The sequence below is a fragment of the Polypterus senegalus genome, chromosome 3 (genome assembly GCF_016835505.1).
Source record: "Polypterus senegalus isolate Bchr_013 chromosome 3, ASM1683550v1, whole genome shotgun sequence".
NCBI classification, from domain to species: domain Eukaryota; kingdom Metazoa; phylum Chordata; class Cladistia; order Polypteriformes; family Polypteridae; genus Polypterus; species Polypterus senegalus.
The window spans coordinates 247,525,886-247,547,712 of NC_053156.1; the positions used below are offsets into that span (position 1 = coordinate 247,525,886).

Sequence of the window (21,827 nt, forward strand, 5' to 3'; positions counted from 1 at the left end):
TGAAGTGGAGTTTTAGAGTGAAATAATAGATCGTTGTTTGGAACACACGCATTTCATGTCTGTTCCGTTTCTACAGTAATCTGTGTCAACACATTGTTAAAACAGAAACTTTTTTATATTCTAGTAGTAGATGACAAAATGTAGGCATAAACTATATAATGTATGAAGCCTGAAGTCCAAATAGCAAAGAAACATTTTCACAAGAATAACACAATTGCACTTTTATTCAAACATATAACTGCAGAAAGAAAAAGCCGCCTTAACATGCGACATTGACACCAGTTTACTATAACTGACTCCGTGGTTCAATAGATACAGCCCCGCTTGGAATCAAGGGTCACGGGTTCGATCCTGCGCCCTCCCTTTTGAGAAGTAAACTGTTCTTAGTCTTACTGTTTTAGAATAAAACATACATTTGATTTCAGTCTGTAACAGCCGGTGCAATTTATGATCTTTGTAAAGGTTAGCTTTTTTTTTTATTCACTTTTCACTCTCTCAGTCGCGTTCAGAATCAATCCATACAACCCCATCTGACACGGCTGGTTTCACTAAAGACGCTATAGCTCTGCAGTGTACCACGATGCATACTAACGCCCCGGTTCTGACACACAAACGCTGGCGAAGCTGCCTTCTTCGTATCTCACCGTCACTTGCTTTTCTTTTTATTCAGTTTTATTGAGTGTTCCTGCCAGTCCCCGCATGTTGCTGTATGCTTTTTCTTTTGCACCCAGGACATGCAGAAGAAAGAATGGTAAAGACCAGTAACCGGCGCTATATGCAATCATCAGACACTCCCCATCTGCCCGTGTCGTTCAAACACAGGAACATATATTGGTGTAAAAGTATAACAAAAGTGCACTTTTATTCAAGTGCACTTTTTCCATCGCCTTTTCCTGTAAGAAGCAGTGTACACACTTCTCTCTATGCTGTGGTTTCTATTACACACCTGAAAGAAAGAGACAATACATATGAACATATCCAGCATACAGCAACATGCGGGGACTGGCAGGAACACTCAATAAAACTGAATAAAAAGAAAATCAAGTGACGGTGAGATACGAAGAAGACAGCTTAGCCAGCGTCTGTGTGTCAGAACCGGGTGGGGGGGGCGTTAGTATGCATCGTGGTACAGCACAGAGCTATAGCGCGTCTGTATTCTGTTTCTTTTGTACTCCAGGGCACGCAGAGGAGAGAATAGTAAAGAGCAGTAAGTTGGCGCTATATGCAATCATCAGACACTCCCCATCTGCCCGTTGTTTTGTTATACTTTTCAATACTTTTATACTGCTCAAACGGGCATGCTCAAAAATACGTGTAATGCCACGAAAAGTGCACGCAGACACTTCATTTCGCAAACAAAACAAGTGCACTTTTATTCAAAACTACCTGTATAACCGAAGAAAAAAGAAAGCAAGATACAGTAGGCGATTGATACGACATCTTGCATGGTGCAATGCTAAGAAGTGAAGATTTTCATTCCGTGCTATATAAAATCATCACATTCAAATATTAACAGTTCCCACACACCCAAGGACCGTCCTTCCTACATTTACGACACGTGTACTTGTTGCCGTGTACACACCTCTCTGTGCTATGGTTTCTATTACACTGAATGAGCACCTGACACTGTACTTTCTTCCCTGGGGAAGGTCCGCATCAGAGAATTTCCAGTTCCTGCATAAATTCACACCGATCTGACGCTGTTCGTTTTCAAATAATATTGCATTAGTGCGATTATATTTTCACATATATTGTCTCTTTCTTTCAGGTGTGTAATAGAAACCACAGCATAGAGAGAAGTGTGTACACTGCTTCTTACAGGAAAAGGCGATGGAAAAAGTGCACTTGAATAAAAGTGCACTTTTGTTATACTTTTACACCAATATATGTTCACTGGGGTTGAGCGACACGGGCAGATGGGGAGTGTCTGATGATTGCATATAGCGCCGAAGTTACTGGTCTTTACCATTCTTTCTTCTGCATGTCCTGGGTGCAAAAGAAAAAGCATACAGCAACATGCGGGGACTGGCAGGAACACTCAATAAAACTGAATAAAAAGAAAAGCAAGTGACGGTGAGATACGAAGAAGGCAGCTTCGCCAGCGTTTGTGTGTCAGAACCGGGGCGTTAGTATGCATCGTGGTACACTGCAGAGCTATAGCGCGTCTTTAGTGAAAACAGCCGTGTCAGATGGGGTTGTATGGATTGATTCTGAACGCGACTGAGAGAGTGAAAAGTGAATAAAAAAAAAGCTAACCTTTACAAAGATCATAAATTGCACGGCTGTTACAGACTGAAATCAAATGTATGTTTTATTCTAAAACAGTAAGACTAAGAACAGTTTACTTCTCAAAAGGGAGGAGCGCAGGATCGAACCCGTGACCCCTTGATTCCCAAGCGGGGGCTGTATCTATTGAACCACGGAGTCAGTTATAGTAAACTGGTGTCAATGTCGCATGTTAAGGCGCTTTTTTTCTGCAGTTATATGTTTGAATAAAAGTGCAATTGTGTTATTCTTGTGAAAATGTTTCTTTGCTATTTGGACTTCAGGCTTCATACATTATATAGTTTATGCCTACATTTTGTCATCTACTACTAGAATATAAAAAAGTTTCTGTTTTAACAATGTGTTGACACAGATTACTGTAGAAACAGAACAGACATGAAATGCGTGTGTTCCAAACAACGATCTATTATTTCACTCTAAAACTCCACTTCACTCCCAGATACTCAATCAAGGCATGAGCTGAGAGAAGTTCGTGCACGTTCTAAATTGGTGGGGGATGGAATAGCCGGCTGCTCAGCTTCTCTTTATCAGCACATTTAGAGAACAAAGGACGCTGGCGGAGAGGTGTGAAGGGATTTAAGAAGCAGTTTAAGGTGGGACGGAATTACGAGTTTTTTCGTAGGCTCTGGTAATTCTAGTGTTAAGGATAAGTTTAGTATTTTTCAAGTTGAAGTTATTTCATTATACACATGATGTACATTTGCCATGCAAAATTGTTTTCTAAAGTTATGCATTTTCTATAATGGTTAAATATCTTGTCCTTGCTGGACTTTTATAATGAAGACTATGGGCCCAGAGCACCACCAAAAAAGGAAAGCTTAAAATCTTACCAAATATGTACACTTTTCAAGTCAAGAAAGTAATCAAGCATTGATATGTGTCTTGTGATTACACAAACATTGTAATTTACATTATATTATGTAATTATTAAGCAAGTAAATGCCGATGTTATAAGATTCAGACATTTTAAAATAACAACAGCTGTCATCTTCTGCAATAACCTTTCGCCCCAAGGGGTGTTGTTTCCTGTCAAAAGACCAAATCACATTAAACGTTTCCAGCCACATGCTTGGTATTGTGTTTTACTTTCATATTTATGTGAGAACTCCCCCTTCTATCACACAAGCAAACATAAAATGCATTATTACCTCAAGAAAAATTATACCAGAAACATTAACTAAAATGATTATTTCCAGATTGCTTTTGTTGTCACCACCGAAGGTGTGTTTTTGTGTAACAATACTTTTGCCACTTGAAAGTAAACACATTTGATACATTTTTAGGCTATTATTTTCGAGAGGTGCACTGTGCCACATATTCAGCATTATAAAGTACCACTGCAGGTAAAATATTTTTAAATTTATAGAAAATGCCTAATTTTAGAACACAATATTTTTATGGCAAATGCATCTATACCATGTTTGTGAAGTCTGACTTGAAAAATACCAAACCTACCCTTTAATTTAAGTGTCATTTTTCATGATGTGTGTGTAATTTATTTTCACCTACTTATGAGCAGCTTTTACCAATCATATTTTATTGATTTTTGGTTACCTTGTTGTGGCCCATGGTTATTTCTGCATTATGTTACCAAGAACCTTTCAAGGAAATCTTAGTGGCTAAACACATTCACTTCAGTAGGTGTCAGGTAAAGGAAAATTAGATGTGATCAGTTAAATTTGAACACAGTAAAAACAGAGCACTATAAAGGATGCATTCACTTAGACAAAGTATGTATGTTTAAGTATTTTGACTAAAAATCATCCATTTGCATGTTGCTTAAATATTGTTGACTATAAAGTCTTATTAAAAATGTAAACTGTCTGACTTGATTTGCCTTGATTCCAGCCTTTTACATCAACAAGAGCTGAAATTTCAAGGATATGATTCATTTTTTTATATAAGAAGCAAAATGTTGCAGAACCATAAGTATTTTCATTTTTACTGTCTTTACTTCAGGTGTAAAGTGCAACTGGCTTTTTAAAGCATATTTAGAGCTTAATAGTTTAATGTTTTCACACCTGTAGTGATATTTACTACCTGCTTACCGTGTTTTGAATGCAAAGTGTCATTCATTAATGTACATTAAATGGTAACTGTGAGCACTATTTCTTTCAGGCTTCAAATTCTGTGGTTGATATATAGCAACATACATGAATTTGCTTTTCAATAGGATTCCCCTACATAGCAGACAATGTCTGTGACATATCAAAAGCCAAATGGAAGAGTACATACACGCCTGCCAGTTGTGTCTCCTCATCTGTCGTATTGCATGACCCTAAGTAATTGCACATACTTAAATATGGACAGAACTGCAAAATTGTTCTACACATGCACTTGTGCTCTGTAAGTTACTCAGGAGAAATATATCAGCAGAATAAATAAATATTATGTTTCTTCACTCATTATAAAATTATTTCATTGGTTACTTTATGCAGTAGTATTGATTTTAAACTTTACTTTTTTTTACTTTCAGGTGGGTATACTTGTACAGAAAATACTGTAAATTCATTGGAGAAAGTGGACCTTTAGCAGCAGCATGTTTCCCTGATGTTATTACTTTGTAATTTCAAGTCTCTGTAATGTCAAAATCTTAAAGTAACTTTTCTGTTTTCATTTCCACTTTGGCCCTATTTTTTTCTGTTTTTGCCGTTGCCATATTTCATTTGACCATTTATCTATTTACTTTTTTAACAGGTTTTGTAAACAACCTTGAAGATCAATTTGCTAAGCTTTCTGGATCTGAGAAGGTCTCTCCCACTCCAGTTACTTCTAGCTTTCAGTTTGTCTGGAATAACGAGAGAGGACGAAAGCCATGTTTTCACGGACACACTTTGAATTTTTTAATCAGCAAAGAATCAAAACGGTATACGTTTCTGGATACCAACTACTGGTATACTCCTTCCCAAATCTGCAAACAAGGGTAAGATGTCTATACAATTTATTATCTGTAGCAAAAATGTTTTACTGTGCTGTTTACTGCTAGTGACCCCAGAACACTTTCCTTGTGTGACTTATCAGAAAGAAACTGCACTTGCTCCTATAGAAAAACAAAGGTAGGTAAAATTACTAGCCTGGCCCAGAATTGCCTCCTGTTTTATCCTTTACCAAGACCTGGGGCCTCATGTATATGTGATGTGTGTAGCCAAAAATGTTGCATATGTCCATTTCCACGCTCTCTTCGAGATGTATAAAAATAAAACTTAGTGTAAAGTCATGCACATTGTCATAGTAGACCCTTATGCACTTTTTTCTGCTCAATTTTGCAAACTGGCAGCACCCAGTGTCAAAGCAGTGTTACTGTTTCTGTGTCATTTACCTTTCTTTTTCATATTTGCATGCATGACGACAGCTTTATCAAATACATTGTAAATAATTGCATATCGTTTAGAAATTGAATTCACTTGATTGTAATCATTCTGTAGCAATATAATGGTGAACGGAATGGCCAGACTATTCCAACTATCATATCTGCTTTACCATTGTTAGAAGACATTGCAAATGGAAGAATTGGAAGAGAGAGTTTATTTACAGGTAATGATGACTGGCTTGTAAGTCAATTTTGGTTTCCAAGAGCTATCCTCTTGGAGCTGTGTGCTGAACTGGCTCTGGCTTTACAAAGGCAAACTTTGAGGAATTGTGCTCTGCCTACTTCTTGCAAGCTTTTCAATGTAAACTTAATAACGGATCGGGTATTTTACAAACAGTCACTGAGTCAAGCCATGTCTGCTGTATAGGATGGTATTTTCCTATTGTCATCCAGATATTTAAGGTTTCCTAACACTGTGGTTGGACTGGCAAACATAAAAGCACAATTCACTGCAATTCGTCCATTTTTCCGAATATAATCGGTTTTGTCAGTTGGATGCACATCGTTATTGCAACTGCGCTGAAAAAGTTACATCAGCCGGGGATGAATCACCAAAGGAGTGAGCTGGCATTACATCATCTATAGTAGGGGAGCAGCAGCTCCACACAGTTGCAGGTGCTAGTGCGGCAAAAGGCAAGCAGTCCTTTTAAAGACAGCAAGTCACTTCAAAGAGCCATTTTAAGAGCAGAAAATCAATCTGTTGTGCCACTCTGCATCGACTCTACAATATAATGGTGCCTCCAGGGAATGAATTTACTTGTGTAAATAGAAAGCATTTTCACTCTATTAATGTGCCGCTCTATAGTCCAAAGAAAGTGTGTTGCATTATGCAAGTATGTAGCAGGCTTCGTAATGTGGCACACTTGTGGCTTGCCTGTACCTGAAGAGATGCGGTATGATGAACCTGACCCACCAAATGATCAGCCAAATAGGACAGCATTACAACTTAGTTTCAATCTATTCAGCTGAATGTAAAAACAGGTAATCAGATGCAGCATTTATTTTTTAATCAGTTCATTTAAATTGTAGTCAATATCACATAGTACAGCCCTTATATTCCTTAGTTCATTGTCCACAGTCTCTCATAGCATCCACCATTTCATTTTTTAACTCCAGAACAATGTTTTTCAGTCCACAGCCAGATGATCACCCGGCGATTTCCAAGGCAGAGGTGTGTGCACCGCAGCAGCATCTGAAGATGTGCTGGGTATGGCAGTCTTCTTCTTTTGGCTGCTCGCGTTAGGGGTTGCCAAAGCGGACCATCTTCTTCCATATCTTTCTGTCTTCTGCATCTCGTTCTGTAACACCCATCACCTGCATGTCCTCTCTCACCACATCCATAAACCTTCGCTTAGGCCTTCCTCTTTTTCTCTTACCAGGCAGCTCTATCCTTAGCATCCTTCTCCCAATATACCCAGCATCTCTCCTCTGCACATGTCCAAATCAACGCAATCTTGCCTCTCTGACTTTGTCTCCCACCCGTCCAACTTGAGCTGACCCTCTAATGTGCTCATTTCTAATCCTATCCATCCTCGTCATGCAAATCTTAGCATCTTTAACTCTGCCACCTCCAGCTCTGTCTCCTGATTTCTGGTCAGTGCCCCCATCTCCAACCCATATAACATAGCTGGTCTCACTTCCGTCCTGGAGACCTTCCATTTCACTCTTGCTGATGCAAGTCTGTCACAAATCACTCCTGACACTCTTCTCCACCCATCCCATCCTGCCTGCACTCTCTTTTTCACCTCTCTTCTACAATCCCATTTACTCTATACTGTCGATCCCAAGTATTTAAACTCATCCACCTTCACCAACTCTACTCCTTGCATCCTCACCATTCCGCTGACCTCCCTCTTATTTACACACATGTATTCTGTCTTGTTCCTACTGACCTTCATTCCTCTCCTCTCTAGAGCATATCTCCATTTCTCCAGGTTCTCCTCAACCTGCTCCCTACTATCGCTACAGATCACAATGTCATCAGCAAACATCATAGTTCACGGGGACTCCTGTCTAATCTCGTCTTTCAACCTGCAATGCAACTCCTTCTGGCCTTCTCTAAACTTCTCCATCAACATCCTCAGAGCAAACATTGCATCTGTGGTGCTCTTTCTTGGCCTGAAGCCATACTGCTGCTCACTAATCATCACCTCACTTCTTAACCTAGCTTCCACTACTGTTTCCCATATCTTCATGCTGTGGCTCATCAATTTTATTCCCCTGTAGTTACTGCAGTCCTGCACATCCCCCTTATTCTTAAATATCGGCACCAGTACATTTCTCCACTTCTCAAGCATCCTCTCACTTTCCAAGATTCCATTAAACAATCTGGTTAAAAACTCCACTGCCATCTCTCCTAAACACCTCCATGCTTCCATAGGTATGTCATCTGGACCAACGGCTTTTCCATTTTTCATCCTTTTCAAAGCTGTCCTTACTTCCTCCTTGCTAATCCATTGCACGTCCTGATTCACTATCTCCACTTCATCCAAATTCTTCTGTTTCTCATTCTCTTCATTCATCAGCCTCTCAAATTACTGTTTCCATCTGCTCAACACACTCTCCTCGCTTGTGAGTACATTTCTATCTTTATCGTTTATCACCCTAACCTGCTGCACATCTTTCCCAGCTCGGTCTCTCTGTGTAGCTAATCGATACAGGTTCTTTTCTCCGTCCTTAGTGTCCAACCTCTCATACAACTCACCATACGCCTTTTCTTTAGCCTTCTCCACCTCTCTCTTCACCTTGCACATTATCTCCTTGTAATCTTGTCTACTTTCTGCATCTCTCTGACTATCCCACTTCTTTGCTATCTTCTTCCTCTGTATACTCTCCTGTATTTCCTCATTCCACCACCAGGTTTCCTTTTCCTCCTTCCTCTTTCCAGATGTCACGCCAAGCACCCTTCTTGCTGTCACCCTTACTACATCTGCTGTAGTTTCCCAGCTGTCTGGTAACTCTTCACTGTCACCCAATGCTTGTCTCACCTCCTCCCTAAACTCATCCTTGCAGTCTTCCTTTTTTAATGTCCACCATTTGATCCTTGGCTCTGCCTTCACTCTCTTCCTCTTCTTGATCTTCAACGTCATCCTACAGACCACCATCCTACGGTGCTTAACTACACTTTCCCCTGCCACCACTTTGCAGTCTTCAATCTCCTTCAGATCAACTCTTCTGCATAGGATGTAATCTACCTGTGTGCATCTTCCTCCACTCTTGTACGTAACCCCATGTTTCTCCCTCTTCTTAAAATATGTATTCACCACAGCCAGGTCCATCCTTTTGGCAAAATCCACTATCCTCTGACCTTCATTCCTCTTCTTGACACTATAACTAACCATCACCTCCTCGTTTCCACTGTTCCCTTCACCAATATGCCCATTGAAATCTGCTCCAATCACTGCTTTCTGTCCCTTGGGTATACTGTTTATCACTTCATTCAACTCACTCCAAAAATCTTCTTTGTCACCCATTGCACACCCAGCTTGTGGTGCATATGCACTAACCATTCATCATCACACCTCCAATTTCCAGCTTCATATTCATTACTCTGCCTGACACTCTTTTTGCCTCCAAAACACCTTTGACATACTGTTCCTTCAGAATAACTCCTACCCCATTTCTCCTCCCATCCACACCATGATAGAACAATTTGAATCCCCCTCCAATCCACCTGGCCTTACTCAAGGTGTGGCTCTCGACGTGTGCATGTGCATTACATTTCATGTTCATTGGGATTTATAAAGGGGAAGTGTGTGGAACTTGGTGTATGCACAGTTTTATGCCTCTGGATTTTTTGTGCATACCTCCATTTCCACATTTTGTCCATATGTCATGTTTTAGTGTGAATTCTATGCATGGCATTATACATGAGGCTTCTGAAGAGGTTTTGTCCAATCAAATATTAAGTTTAAAACAGATTGTAAATGAAATGCATGAATGCATTTTTATGTTACTAGAATCACTGTTGCATCTAAAAAACAAGAGATTATAAAGGTGACTAGGACAACATGAAAAAAAGTCATAAAACTTACAAATAATCAAGATTGGAACTTGATACCTTATAACAGTTCTGATATTGTATGTAATCCACAGAAATAGTTGCATTGTTTTCATCTTAATGATGGAGCAGTCAAATGGTGAGAACCTATAATGATAGTTTTATGTTTATACTATGTACAACTAAGTTCACACAAGCAGCACTGATTTTTAGTGGTGGATGGCATTGCATGTGCTAATAAGTGAAAACAACTATGATGGTGTTTTATTGTCATGCCTGTTAATTAAGTTGCTAATACAATATATTGTTCCGGCAATTCTCTAGTTTTAAAAATCTGCTCTACTTTTAATATGGTCTATACTGTATCTTGGCACTTAATATAGTTTGTGCCTCAAAAATAAGCAAATAAGGGTTTCAATATCCAAAAAGCAAAAATTCTTTTTCGTCTCTAACTCTTTGTATTGTTGATAGCAAAACTTAGTTGCAATCCAGTCTGGAGACAAAGATGAAATTACTTTATAGTGGGAGAGGTAGATAAGCATGTGGTTGGAGTCAGATTGGATTATTTTTCTATCTGGTCAACAACTTCCAAACTATGGGGAGAACAGATAGTTGTATTGTCTACTTTTTGAATACACAATGGGAGGTCTGCAAGTCAAGAATACACCTTATTAGAAGGATTTAGGAGTCGTAGTGGAGTCTATGCTATCAACTTCCAGTGTTCAGAAGCCATTAAGGAGGCTTGGCTAACAGAATGTTAGGTTATAGAGCACGTTGTGTAGAGTACAAGTCCAAAGAGGATATTCTCAAGCGTTATAATGCACTGATGAGACCTCATCTTGGGTACTGCATACAGGTTTGGTCTCCAGGCTACAAAAAATGACATAGCAGTGCTAGAAAAGGTCCAGAGAATAGCGACCAGGCTTATTTCAGGACTACAGGGGATTAATTATGAGGAAAGTTTAAAAGAACTGAGCCTTTTCAGTTTAGGAAAAAGATTAAGAAGGGGGCATGATTGAAGTGTTGCTAATTAGTACAGTGGATCAAGACTGTTATTTTAAAATTAGTTCATCAAGAACATGGGGACACAGTTGGAAACTTATTAAGGGTAAATTTCACACAAACATTAGGAAGTTTTTGTTTACACAGAGACCCATAGACACTTGGAATAAGCTACAGAGTAGCCTGGTAGACAGTAAGACTTTAGGGACTTTCAAACCTAGACTTGATGTATTTTTAGAAGAATTAGGTGGATAAGACTGGCAAGCTTTATTGGGCTGAATGGCCTGTTCTCGTCTGATTGTTCTAATGTTTTAATGTACTTGCACCCACAACCACATCAGCTCTGCCAAATGGTTACCTTTCTAGAATGATCATTTTAGCTTTTCCAGATGGGCCAGAGTTTAATCTAACCTAAAGTTACGGATTTAAGCAATTTCTAAATGTTCCTTAGAAGTCCCCCTTTTAAGGTGGTTGGTAATCCAAAAGATAATGTATATATAGGGAAAGTGTCCACTTCACAGCAGGGTTTACGCTGTCCACATCGGCATGCCAACTGTGCTGGTCCATTAGATTTCCTACTCAGTATTATTATGGAGTCTCTCCCCTTCACTGGTGATCTAAGCCACCATTGCTACCAGACCTGCTTCTGATGTATCTTTTGGAGAATAAAAAGTTTAGAGAAGTTAAGGGAAGCCAAAATTGGTGTCAATGAAAGGCACTCCAAGACTTAAAAATGGTCATTTCCAGCCTAAAATTCCATTCCACTTTGCTTCATATTTAATTTATACTTTGTCTGTGTGAGGCCCAGCACATTTAGAGATACTAGCTTTGTAAACCTAGAAAAGCTTGTACTTACTTTTTATTTTTTGGATGAGGACAATTTTCAATGGCCTGTACTTTACCTTTTGGCAACTATGAAACACAAATATTTAGCCTCTGATAATTCAAAATGACATTTTCTCATATTAGTATGTAAATCTACACCCTTAAGTGTGGTATTAATGCAAAATGGTGTAAATGTAAATTCCCAGAATAGATCACAATATTGTTCAAGTAGGTGGCACTGTAGGTACACTCGTGTCGATTTATGGCCAACCAAATTGAGGCAATTTGTACTTCCTGCTGAGTGGCATAGGAAAACAATAGGGTAAAAATGTTTTGGAATTGGCAAAAGCAGCCACATTAATAAATATTTCATTATTATCATTATTATTTCTTAGGGTTTCATATGTTTTTTTTGGATTCTTGGAGGGCCCTTTATGGTTTGTTTTGATTGCCGTTGCTTTACATGGCTAATTCTTATGCCTTCAACTCACACCACTTTCATTACACCAGTGTTTCTCAACCTTTATTATCCCATGACCTAGTTTTACCTTTTTAAATTCATTAACGACCCACCAAGTAGCAGTTGCAAACTGTCCCCTTGGTGAAATGAGCAAGATTGTGGGCACCCCTTGATGAAATTTGTTCACTAAGAAATGGGAAAACATATTGTACAGTGCTGCCGGTTGCTTATTTGACCCACTTGTGAACCACTGATCACCATCCAGCAGCAGCAACCCAGGTCAAAAAACACTAGCTTAGGAAACCCACCACAACCTACTCGCAAACCAGTGGCATAAACCCTGCCTTTGTAGTCCTGGCATGTGGACACTGAGATTCAATTGGTTTGTTCTACTCCATATTTGGCATTTAAAGTACGAGTACTGGCAACCCATCCCAGACCCTGAGTGCCTCAGACGCAGTGATCTGTAAACTTTGTAGCCAATGTACAGCCAACTTGAAATATGGCCAAATTGCTACTCCCAAATGAAACTTTTGAGTTGACTGTATTATGATGCTTTAGCATTGTGTAAATCAGATGTTAAAAAGTTACTGTATCTCTATGAAGCCCAAACAAAATAACAGGCAACTGGCAATGTCAATTAGTGGTAAACATAGTTTTATGTTTTCATACGTTTATCAGCCTCTGGTGTAGCCTTGGTATTAACAAAAAGAGAAACTGCTGAACTTCTAGATAAAACTATAAAAACCACTAGTAAGATATATGGTTTAAGTATGAAGATGGTAGCACAGGAGCATGGGTTATACTTTTCTTCTATCACTCTTAACTCAATACTTTTTATGTACTTCCAGTTCCACTTCAGACCATTTCACTTAAGATTAGAATATGTCCTTTCTATTGACACTAACAGAGATCCATGTGAATATTACACAATTTCTTGATTAGCCTCACAATATCCATTGCATTCATTTTATATAGAATTTCTGTCACCAGTGGAGTATATAGATGAGCTTTTTGGTGCCTTTGTGTTTATGACTTAATTTCAAAAGAAATCCATAAGAATAAATGTGAAAGCTATGATATAGTTATCACTAAAAAAGCATATGACAATTCTAAAAGGTTAAAGACAATAAAAAGATAGTGGTGAACACTGGCAAGATCAAGAAATGGACAGCTTTAGATAATCATCCCGTTTCATTTGTTAAGAATTTGGGATTCCACTGACTCATTGAAAACATTTAAGACTAAAACCATCTACCAAAACGTTTCTTCGTGACATAGGAGATTGTCAGTATACACTCGGCTTTTAGTAAAAATTGTTTTACTGCAGATATATGGAGTTTATGTACAAATCCAAGATTAATGTAAGCCAAAGAACACAGTTGTGTGCCACAAATATCCATTTGCAAAGATCTGAATGCTCCAAGAAGATTTTTGATGAAATGTTACATATTGCATGATGCAGGTGCAGTTTTTAGAACAGAACTGCACTGTTAGTATTTGTGCACTATAATATACCAGCTACTCTTTGCAATATTTGAAATGCTAACCAGAGGAGTCTGCTTTTTTCTTTTAGTCAGTTTTTCTTTCTTTTAAACAAGTAGTTTGAATGTGGTTTTACAGTGTCTTTTTTATTAAAATAGTGTATCACTTTACTATTAACAGTAGCCTGTAGAAATACAGAAGTACAAGCTACCTTTTTGTATTAAAAAAGCAGTTCAAGTCCTTTGTATTTATTAAAAAAAAAAACTAAGTGTAAATGGTAGCCTATAAGTAACAAGTAAATAAAGCGCTACAAGTTATAACTAGTTATAAAAATCATAAAAACGTTCTACAACCTTAAAAACCAAAGGCACTTGGATGTAGATAATGACACTGATGGTGAAATATTGGAGTTCATCCACAGGACAACTCATTGGAGTGGTTGTGTTTTAAATGTGCTGGTAATTTGTTCATATTTAACAATTTAAATGACTACCTATTTGAAGCCATGCCAGCAAATAGCCTATTTTACTTTTTCAGGCTCTCCTTTATCACAACGTTTGTAACTGAAATGAGTCAAAACCATAAAAATTGTATCTGGCTTCTGAATAACATCCATTTTCCCCCATTGTGACTGTTTTAATCTTATTTAAGATTTGACCACCCTAACCCACTCTCACCTCAGAGTACTGCAACCCTCCACCCATCCTTCTGCTGATACCAGCATAGGAGAGACCTCTCCACCCACAATTACAGCAGCCCAAGTAAGCAGAGAACTGAGGAGACTTTGTGCCAGCAAAGCAGCGGGTCCAGATGGAGTATCGCCATGACTGCTGAAGGCCTGTGCGTTGGAGCTGGGGAGTCCTCTACAGCACATCTTCAACTTGAGCCTGGAACAGGGGAGAGTCCCGAGGCTTTGGAAAAAGTCTTGTATCACCCCAGTTCCAAAGGTATCACGTCCTAGTGAGCTGAACTACTATACATTGGACTTCCAATACAACTCGGTTTCCTGCCACGTGCAAAAGTTTGCAGACGACACTGCTATCGTGGGCTGCATCAAGAGTGGGCAGGAGGAGTATAGGAAACTAATCAAGGACTTTGTTAAATGATGCGACTCAAACCACCTACAACTGAACACCAGCAAAACCAAGGAGCTGGTGGTGGATTTTAGGAGGCCCAGGCCCCTCATGGACCCCGTGATCATCAGAGGGGACTGTGTGCAGAGGGTGCAAACCTATAAATACCTGGGAGTGCAGCTGGATGATAAATTGGACTGGACTGCCAATACTGATGCTCTGTGTAAGAAAGGACAGAACCGACTATACTTCCTTAGAAGGCTGGTGTCCTTCAACATCTACAATAAGATGCTGCAGATGTTCTATCATACGGTTGTGGTGAGCGCCCTCTTCTATGCAGTGGTGTGCTGGGGAGGCAGCATAAAGAAGAGGGACGCCTCATGCCTGGGCAAACTGGTGAGGAAGGCAGGCTCTATTGTAAACATAAAGCTGGACAGTTTGAAATTCGTGGCTGAGCGACGGGCACTGAGCAGGCTCCTCTCAATAATTGAAAACCCACTGCATCCACTGAACAGGATCATCTCCAGACAGAGGAGCTGCTTCAGCGACAGACTGCTGTCATTGTCCTGCTCCACTGACAGACTGAGGAGATCGTTCCTCCCCCACACTATGCGACTCTTCAATTCCACCCAGGGGGGTAAACGTTAATATTATACAAAATTATCTGTCTGTTATACCTTCATTATTATTACTGTTTAATTTAATATTGTTCTTCATCAGTATGCTGCTGCTGGAGTATGTGAATCTATCTATCTAATTGTGCAGCATCTTTTTTCGCAAGTCACTGTAACTTTGGGTAAGGCAAGAAGCTGTCCAGTCATGACTTGGAAGAGCACTAACCAAAAAAAATAAGTTTTGGAACTTTGGTTCATCCAGGATTTTAATTGCTACTTTTTGATTGCATTTTACCAATACTGGGTGCTCTCATTTATTGTTCAAATGAAAAAAAGAAAAGAAAATACAGGTAAATTAGATTTTACATGAACAAGGGGCATGTCCTTGCAGTAAGCTTGGTTAACTGTTTACTGGAATAGACCTAGTGACACATTCCTCATTTGGTTTTTTTTGGATGTTAGAATTTTAAGAATGAATCAGAACACCACAGCAGTTGTGATTGAAATGTTAATTTTCAAAATGAGCAGGAGCATACAGAGTACATGAGTAGTGAAAAATGATACCATTAAGTAACCCATAGGTGTCACTGATGCTTCCTGGATGGACCAATCAGGGCCAACAAAGTGCTGCCTAAACACCACAAGCTTTCCAAAGCTCCAAAAATCAATATCATGGGTTAAAATTCTTTTGAACAATGCCCTTTATGCCCTTAATTAAAAGTATGCCTACTTTGGCAAAAAATCACTGCTCCACTAGTGACCTTAGGTAAGAGCAATTTAAAAATGTGTGTGTCTTAAACATTTGTCTATTGTATAATAGTGTTGAGCTATTTACACAGTTTCAATAATAAAATACACTTTAATTATAAATTGCACAGTTTTTAAATAAAATCACATTTTTAGAATTTGTTTAAATGAAGAGTATGTAATATCCTGACCCCTCCAATTGCTCAGACAATGCTGGTATGACCTTTTTGACCTTTTTTTTTTTTTTTTAATAATTATTTAAATAAAATTAATAGCCTACTGGTACTTCCCTTTGTCTTAAGTATGTTAATAAAAAATGGTTGTCTGGAAGCATTTATGAATGAATGTGCCATGCCATTGTACTATTTTTATGGTTGTATGAATGTTTTACTTTGGGGGGGGGGTGTAAATACTATTTTCATGTATCTAGCAAGAAATACTAGCAAATGGACTTAATATATTTCCATTAAGATATTTAAAAGTAACTCCAAAAGGAAATACACTTTTTATAGGTGTGGATTCAGTAAAAACGAAAGGGTAGAGCCAACATATAAGGGAAGCACTTCTGAACTAGAAGGACCAGAGAATTGAAGAATGGAGAATAAACAAAGAGACAGAGTGCCAAAGGGATAGCTTGGAGGGACAGGTCCTCAGCATATGCAAGAATGTGCCATTTCAGGATTTAGGACAAAAAATAACAGATTCATACAATGGCGCTTGTGATGGCAGTTGTGAAATTGATAGCTTGTTTCCCTCTCTGAAGTTTGTTAATCATGATAATCAAGTGTAGGTTTCATGTGATTTAACCAGACAATACTGTGGCAGATAACTCATAATAACACATTACATGTGTTATAAGTGTAGGACTGTTCACTCTGATTATATACTCAAGAAAATAGTAAGTGAAACCCAAGAGCAAAAAACCTTCCTGCTATAAGGCATCACCACTATACGACCATTGAAGTAAAGGGATATGAATGTCTTTATTGCTTGTTAAATGAGGCATTGCCCTCCTGTTTCTTTTTGAAATTTACCACACGTAGAAGCTCTATTAAGTTAAGAAAAAAGCTATGTTAATTGTCCTGGTAAACACCCAGTTTCCACAAAAAATGTAAAACTTCTCCAATATCTTGGCCCCCTGTTGGGACGTGAAGCTGGGAAGAGAATGAGTATAATCTGCTTACATTATATTACAAGCCAATTTCATATGCCATATCTGTTTAAGATAGGGAGAAAAAAAATCTAGATAATTCTTTCTAAATACATGTCAATATAGTTTTGTCAAATGTGTGAGACCTGTCACCTTCAAGCTTTTCCCTCTTTCCAACTAATTTCAGCCTATTCTAATATATTTATATATATATCATATATACAAAATGTGATTCGAATTTAATATTAATATGGTATTCCCTGGAAGATGTTTGTGCCACCTACTGTTGCCATATATTTTTTTGTAATTATGTTCACTGAAAACGATGCTTTGGGCAGTCTGAGATCCTAAAGAAGTGTTCTGATAATGATTTAAAGTTAGTAATGTATGTTTTTTAACCAGTATTTAAATTTATTAAATAGTTCTAAAGCTAACAATAGGAGAAACAATATTTACAATTGTTTTCTCGCAGAAGATAGATAAACTGTGAGCTTGCACATTTTAATGTTGTAGTGTCTACTTTATGTGCTATTGTAATAACTGATGCCATAATAAAAGATCTTGGCTCCATACACTCCTGTATAAATGAATGGATATTTCTGTGTTTTTCAAAATGAAAGCAGTCTTGTTCACAGCTGATTGTATTTTAAAGCTTATTTTAGTGGTACTCAGTTAGCTGTTTCTTTTCTAATTAGATATTTCAGAATGTTTAACATAGTTTCAAGGAAGGCTGTCCCAGTGTGACTAGGCAGCACAAGGCAGCAAACCTGGCAGAATGAACTGCATCCAGCACATGCACAGGTATTCCTGTGATTTTAGAGGTACTAACCTTGCACCCTTACCTTCACATATGGACAATGTTAGCAATTTTACATTGAGCACTGCACCTTAAGTAGCATGGATCACTTTGATAACACTGATTAAGGCTGTGCCTGTGAATCAGATTAGTGAATGAAGCTGGGTTAGAACAGTCGCACAACAGAAGAGGAACAAGAATGAATCTATAAATGTAGTGAAGAACAGGGCATTGGTCAATATGCACAACAAATAGGAACAACACAAAAAATCTGAAAATCGTTAATTACCTAATTCACTAATATAATCAGTAAAGCAGAAAGTGTGACATTAGGGAAAAAACATTACCTGGCATCACAAGCTGTGGGCCCAAAACAAACAAGTGTTTGCAAGTGCTTTTTTGTGAATGCACTAGAGCAGATATCTGGGGCATGAACTGAATGACAAGTTTGACTGCAGAGGATAAATCCTAAGGCTAGTCCAGTGTGTTAGCCACATGAACACATACATTGCCTGTCAGTGTAGAGTAGCTAGTCAGCCTGCATACCTTTAGGCTCTGAAATATGTCTGAATAGTCATTGGAAGCAGAATAAAATACAGTATACAAACTCCATACAGAAGACATTTTACCTCAGGATGTAATTAAGGCCTACACATTGCCTTCTGAATTTGCATACTACCTGATGCCTCTTTTAAACTTTTGTCAGTAAAATCACAAATGTAAAACAATGCTTCTCTGTTAATTTTTTTTTATCATATTATGGTATGACCAACCAACAAATACACAGTATGTAAAAAATCACTGACTTGTTTGTAAACATTTTGTTTAAAGTCTTTCATTTTTGTAAATAAGCTAATAGGTTGGAGTGTAAAGTATTATAATTTTAAGCAGTGTAAAACCTTTTAAGAAGCTTGCGGTTATTGTAAGCAATTTGTAGCTAGTACAGTAGTCATTACAGTAACCTCTATTCTTACATGTCCCAGCCCCGGAATACACATTTACTTACTGAATAAACATCTTTCTGTTTACTAAACCCACTTTTTCAAATATATGGTTAACTGGTCGTCAGAGCCTTGTGACAATAGTGGATGCAGGGTAAGGAACAGGCCTGGATAGAACACCAGTCCATCATAAGGCAAACTCATTCACACATGGCTAATCTAAACACAGAAATCTTCTGATTATTTGTGTCTTTGGGATGAGGAAGGAACATGGAGTACTTGTGGAAAATCCCTTTAGGTATAGGGAATACAGTGAGGTCCATAAGTATTTGGACAGTGACACAATTTTCATAATTTTGGCTCTCTAAACTACCACAATGAATTTGAAATAAACCAATCAATATGTGATTGAAGTATTCAGCTTTCATTCGAGGGGTTTAGGAAAAATATTGAATGAGCTGTTTAGAAAAGGCAGACATTTTTATACATGCTCCCCTGTTTTCAGGGTTAAAAAATATTTGGATAACATAATCAAATATAATGACCATTTCCAATATTTGGTTGAAAATCCTTTACAGTGAATGACTTCCTGAAGTTTTGAACCATCTCCCAGTCCTGGCTTTCCACCCTAGTGATACTTTGCCAGGCCTTTACTGGAGCTGTCGTTAGTAACTGCTTGTTCATTGGACATTCTGCCATCAGTTTTGTCTTCAACAAATGAAATACATGTCCAGTGGAGTTGAGGTCAATTGATTTGACTTGGCCATTGAAGAACATTGCCTTGAAAAGTACTTGGTTTGCTTTTGCAGTAAATGTTGGTTTATTATTGTGTACTGTAAAGGATTGTCCTATCAGTTTTGCAGCATTTGGCTGAATCTGAGCAGATAGCATAGCCCTGTACACTTCAGAATTCATCCTGCTACTTCTGCCAGCAGTCATACCATAAACACTAGTCACTGACTTCCCTTCCCAGCCATGCATGACCATGCCATAAAACTGCCTCCACCATGTTTCACAGATGATGTGGTATTCATCAGTTCATGAGCTGTTTCTTCTTTTCTCCATACTCTTCTCTTTCCAACATTCTGGTATATATTGATCTTAGTTTCCATCGTCCAAAGAAAATTGTTCCAGAACTGGACAGGCTTTTAAAAAATGTTTTATGACAAAGTCTAATCTGCCCTTTCTGTGCTTGAGGTGTACCAGTGGTTTGCACTTTGTGGTAAACCCTCTGTCTTTACTTTCATGAAGTTTTCTCTTGATTGTAGACTTTGGCAATGATAGGTGTGCCGCCTAGAGAGTGTTGTTGGTTTGGGTAAATATTGTGAATTGGTTTCTCTTCGCCAAGGAAAGAATTCTGCAATCATCCAGCATAGTTGTCTTTTGTGGTTTTCTAAACCTTTTGGTGTTGCTCAGTTCACCATTGTGTCCCTGCTTTTTAAGAATGGACCAAATGGTTGATTTGACCACTCCTTGACTTTCTACTATCTCTCTAAAGGATTTGATTGTTTTCTCTGTCTAATGATGGACTGTTTTTACTTGCATATAAAGCTCTTTGGACCTCATATTGAGAGTTCACAGTGACAGCTTCCAAATACAAATTCCACATTCCAAATCAATTCCAGACCTTTTATCTTTTTAATAGTTAATGAAATAAGGAGGGAACTGCACCAACCTGGCTATGAAACAGCTTGTCAGTCAAATGTCTATATACTTTTGGCAAAGCTATGCAGAAAAATACCTATCTTTCTTAAATGACTCATATGATATTTTTGGTGAACCCCTTAAATTAAAGCTGTAAGTCTGCGCTGCAATCACATAATAATTACTTTATTTTAAATCCATTGTGGTGGTATACATAATTGTGTCACTGTCCAAATACTTACGGACTTAACTGTTCATGTAAACTCTACACATACAATAACCAGTCTGAGATTTGAACCCAGATCATTGGAGCTGTTAGGTAGCAGGAAATATGACCGCACCACCATGTGGCCCGTGAATTTAGTTACGTCCAATATTTTTAAACACATCATTCAAGGCTGTAGAAATTATATAATATCTTAGAAAAACAAAATATACACTTTTTTTTATTCTAGTGGTATGCCTACCCATTTTCTGACTTTGCTGGCACAGTGAATTGTGGGGTGATGACTGGAGCTGTCATGGTGATAGCCTGAGCAGATGAGGTACTCCAATGTTAAGAACAATCAGACTTCTAACTGGCAGAAAGCAATGTGAAACAAAGTCTCCTAGACACAAGACAGGGGAGCTCTTGGCTGGGCAATGAAATTTCATGCAGTTTTAGCCTGACACACACACACACAAAAGAAGAAAATACTGAGCACAACAAAAATACATTGTGTTTTATTGTAAAACAAAGGTGCAAAGACTTGATTTGCTATTTGATAGTTGCACATTCTGTTATTATTTACAGTGGTTAGTTCTCCTGTAGTTAATGAAGAGTTTAGAGTAATACTCTTCTAAAACCTGTAAAAGCCTCAATCAACAGAGCTGTTTAGTTTTATTCTTTCTCCTATATTTAAGACCACTAGTGGGAGTGCAGTCTGACCAACTGTGCTGTAAATATGTATTACAGTGACAAAAGGATTCTTGCTGGAGGAAAACGAACTACAGAAAAATAATCCAGTGGAATATTTATTGGTTAAGTGTTAAGTATGATTAGAGGAAAGGAAGAGGATTTACGACAGAAACCAGCAGTATTGAGTTTTAGCACTGATACTCCTTATATAAAGCAGCATGAAAAAAAATAAAATGCATTTATTTAGGTAACCAAAATGAGACAAATGAACATTCATTTAAATAAAACCTTGTTTCTTAATATTTCTGTTGTTAATCCATAATATCAGTATACCTTTAACAAAAAACAAATTTAATCAGTATACATTTATATAAAATTGGTTTTTAATTTATATTTCTCTCTCACGCTCCCTCTCTCTCTCTCACACACACACAATTAATATCTGACAGTCACAAGAATAAAGCAATTTAAAATTATAGATGTAAAAGACCATCAAGGCAGCTTTTGAATACTCCCTGTTAGCCACCAATATCTGA

The 21,827-nt window shown here is 38.0% G+C and overlaps 1 protein-coding gene across 2 annotated transcripts in view; it reads left to right on the plus strand.

The window, feature by feature from the left end:
* taf1b (TATA box binding protein (Tbp)-associated factor, RNA polymerase I, B) overlaps positions 1–21,827 on the plus strand; it is a 203,337-nt gene that overhangs the window by 162,231 nt on the left and 19,279 nt on the right. For both annotated transcript variants that reach the window (XM_039748885.1, XM_039748886.1), the window contains exon 14: positions 4,984–5,209. In XM_039748885.1, coding sequence (XP_039604819.1) covers positions 4,984–5,209 — 226 coding nt within the window. The remainder of the gene's footprint in view (positions 1–4,983; positions 5,210–21,827) is intronic.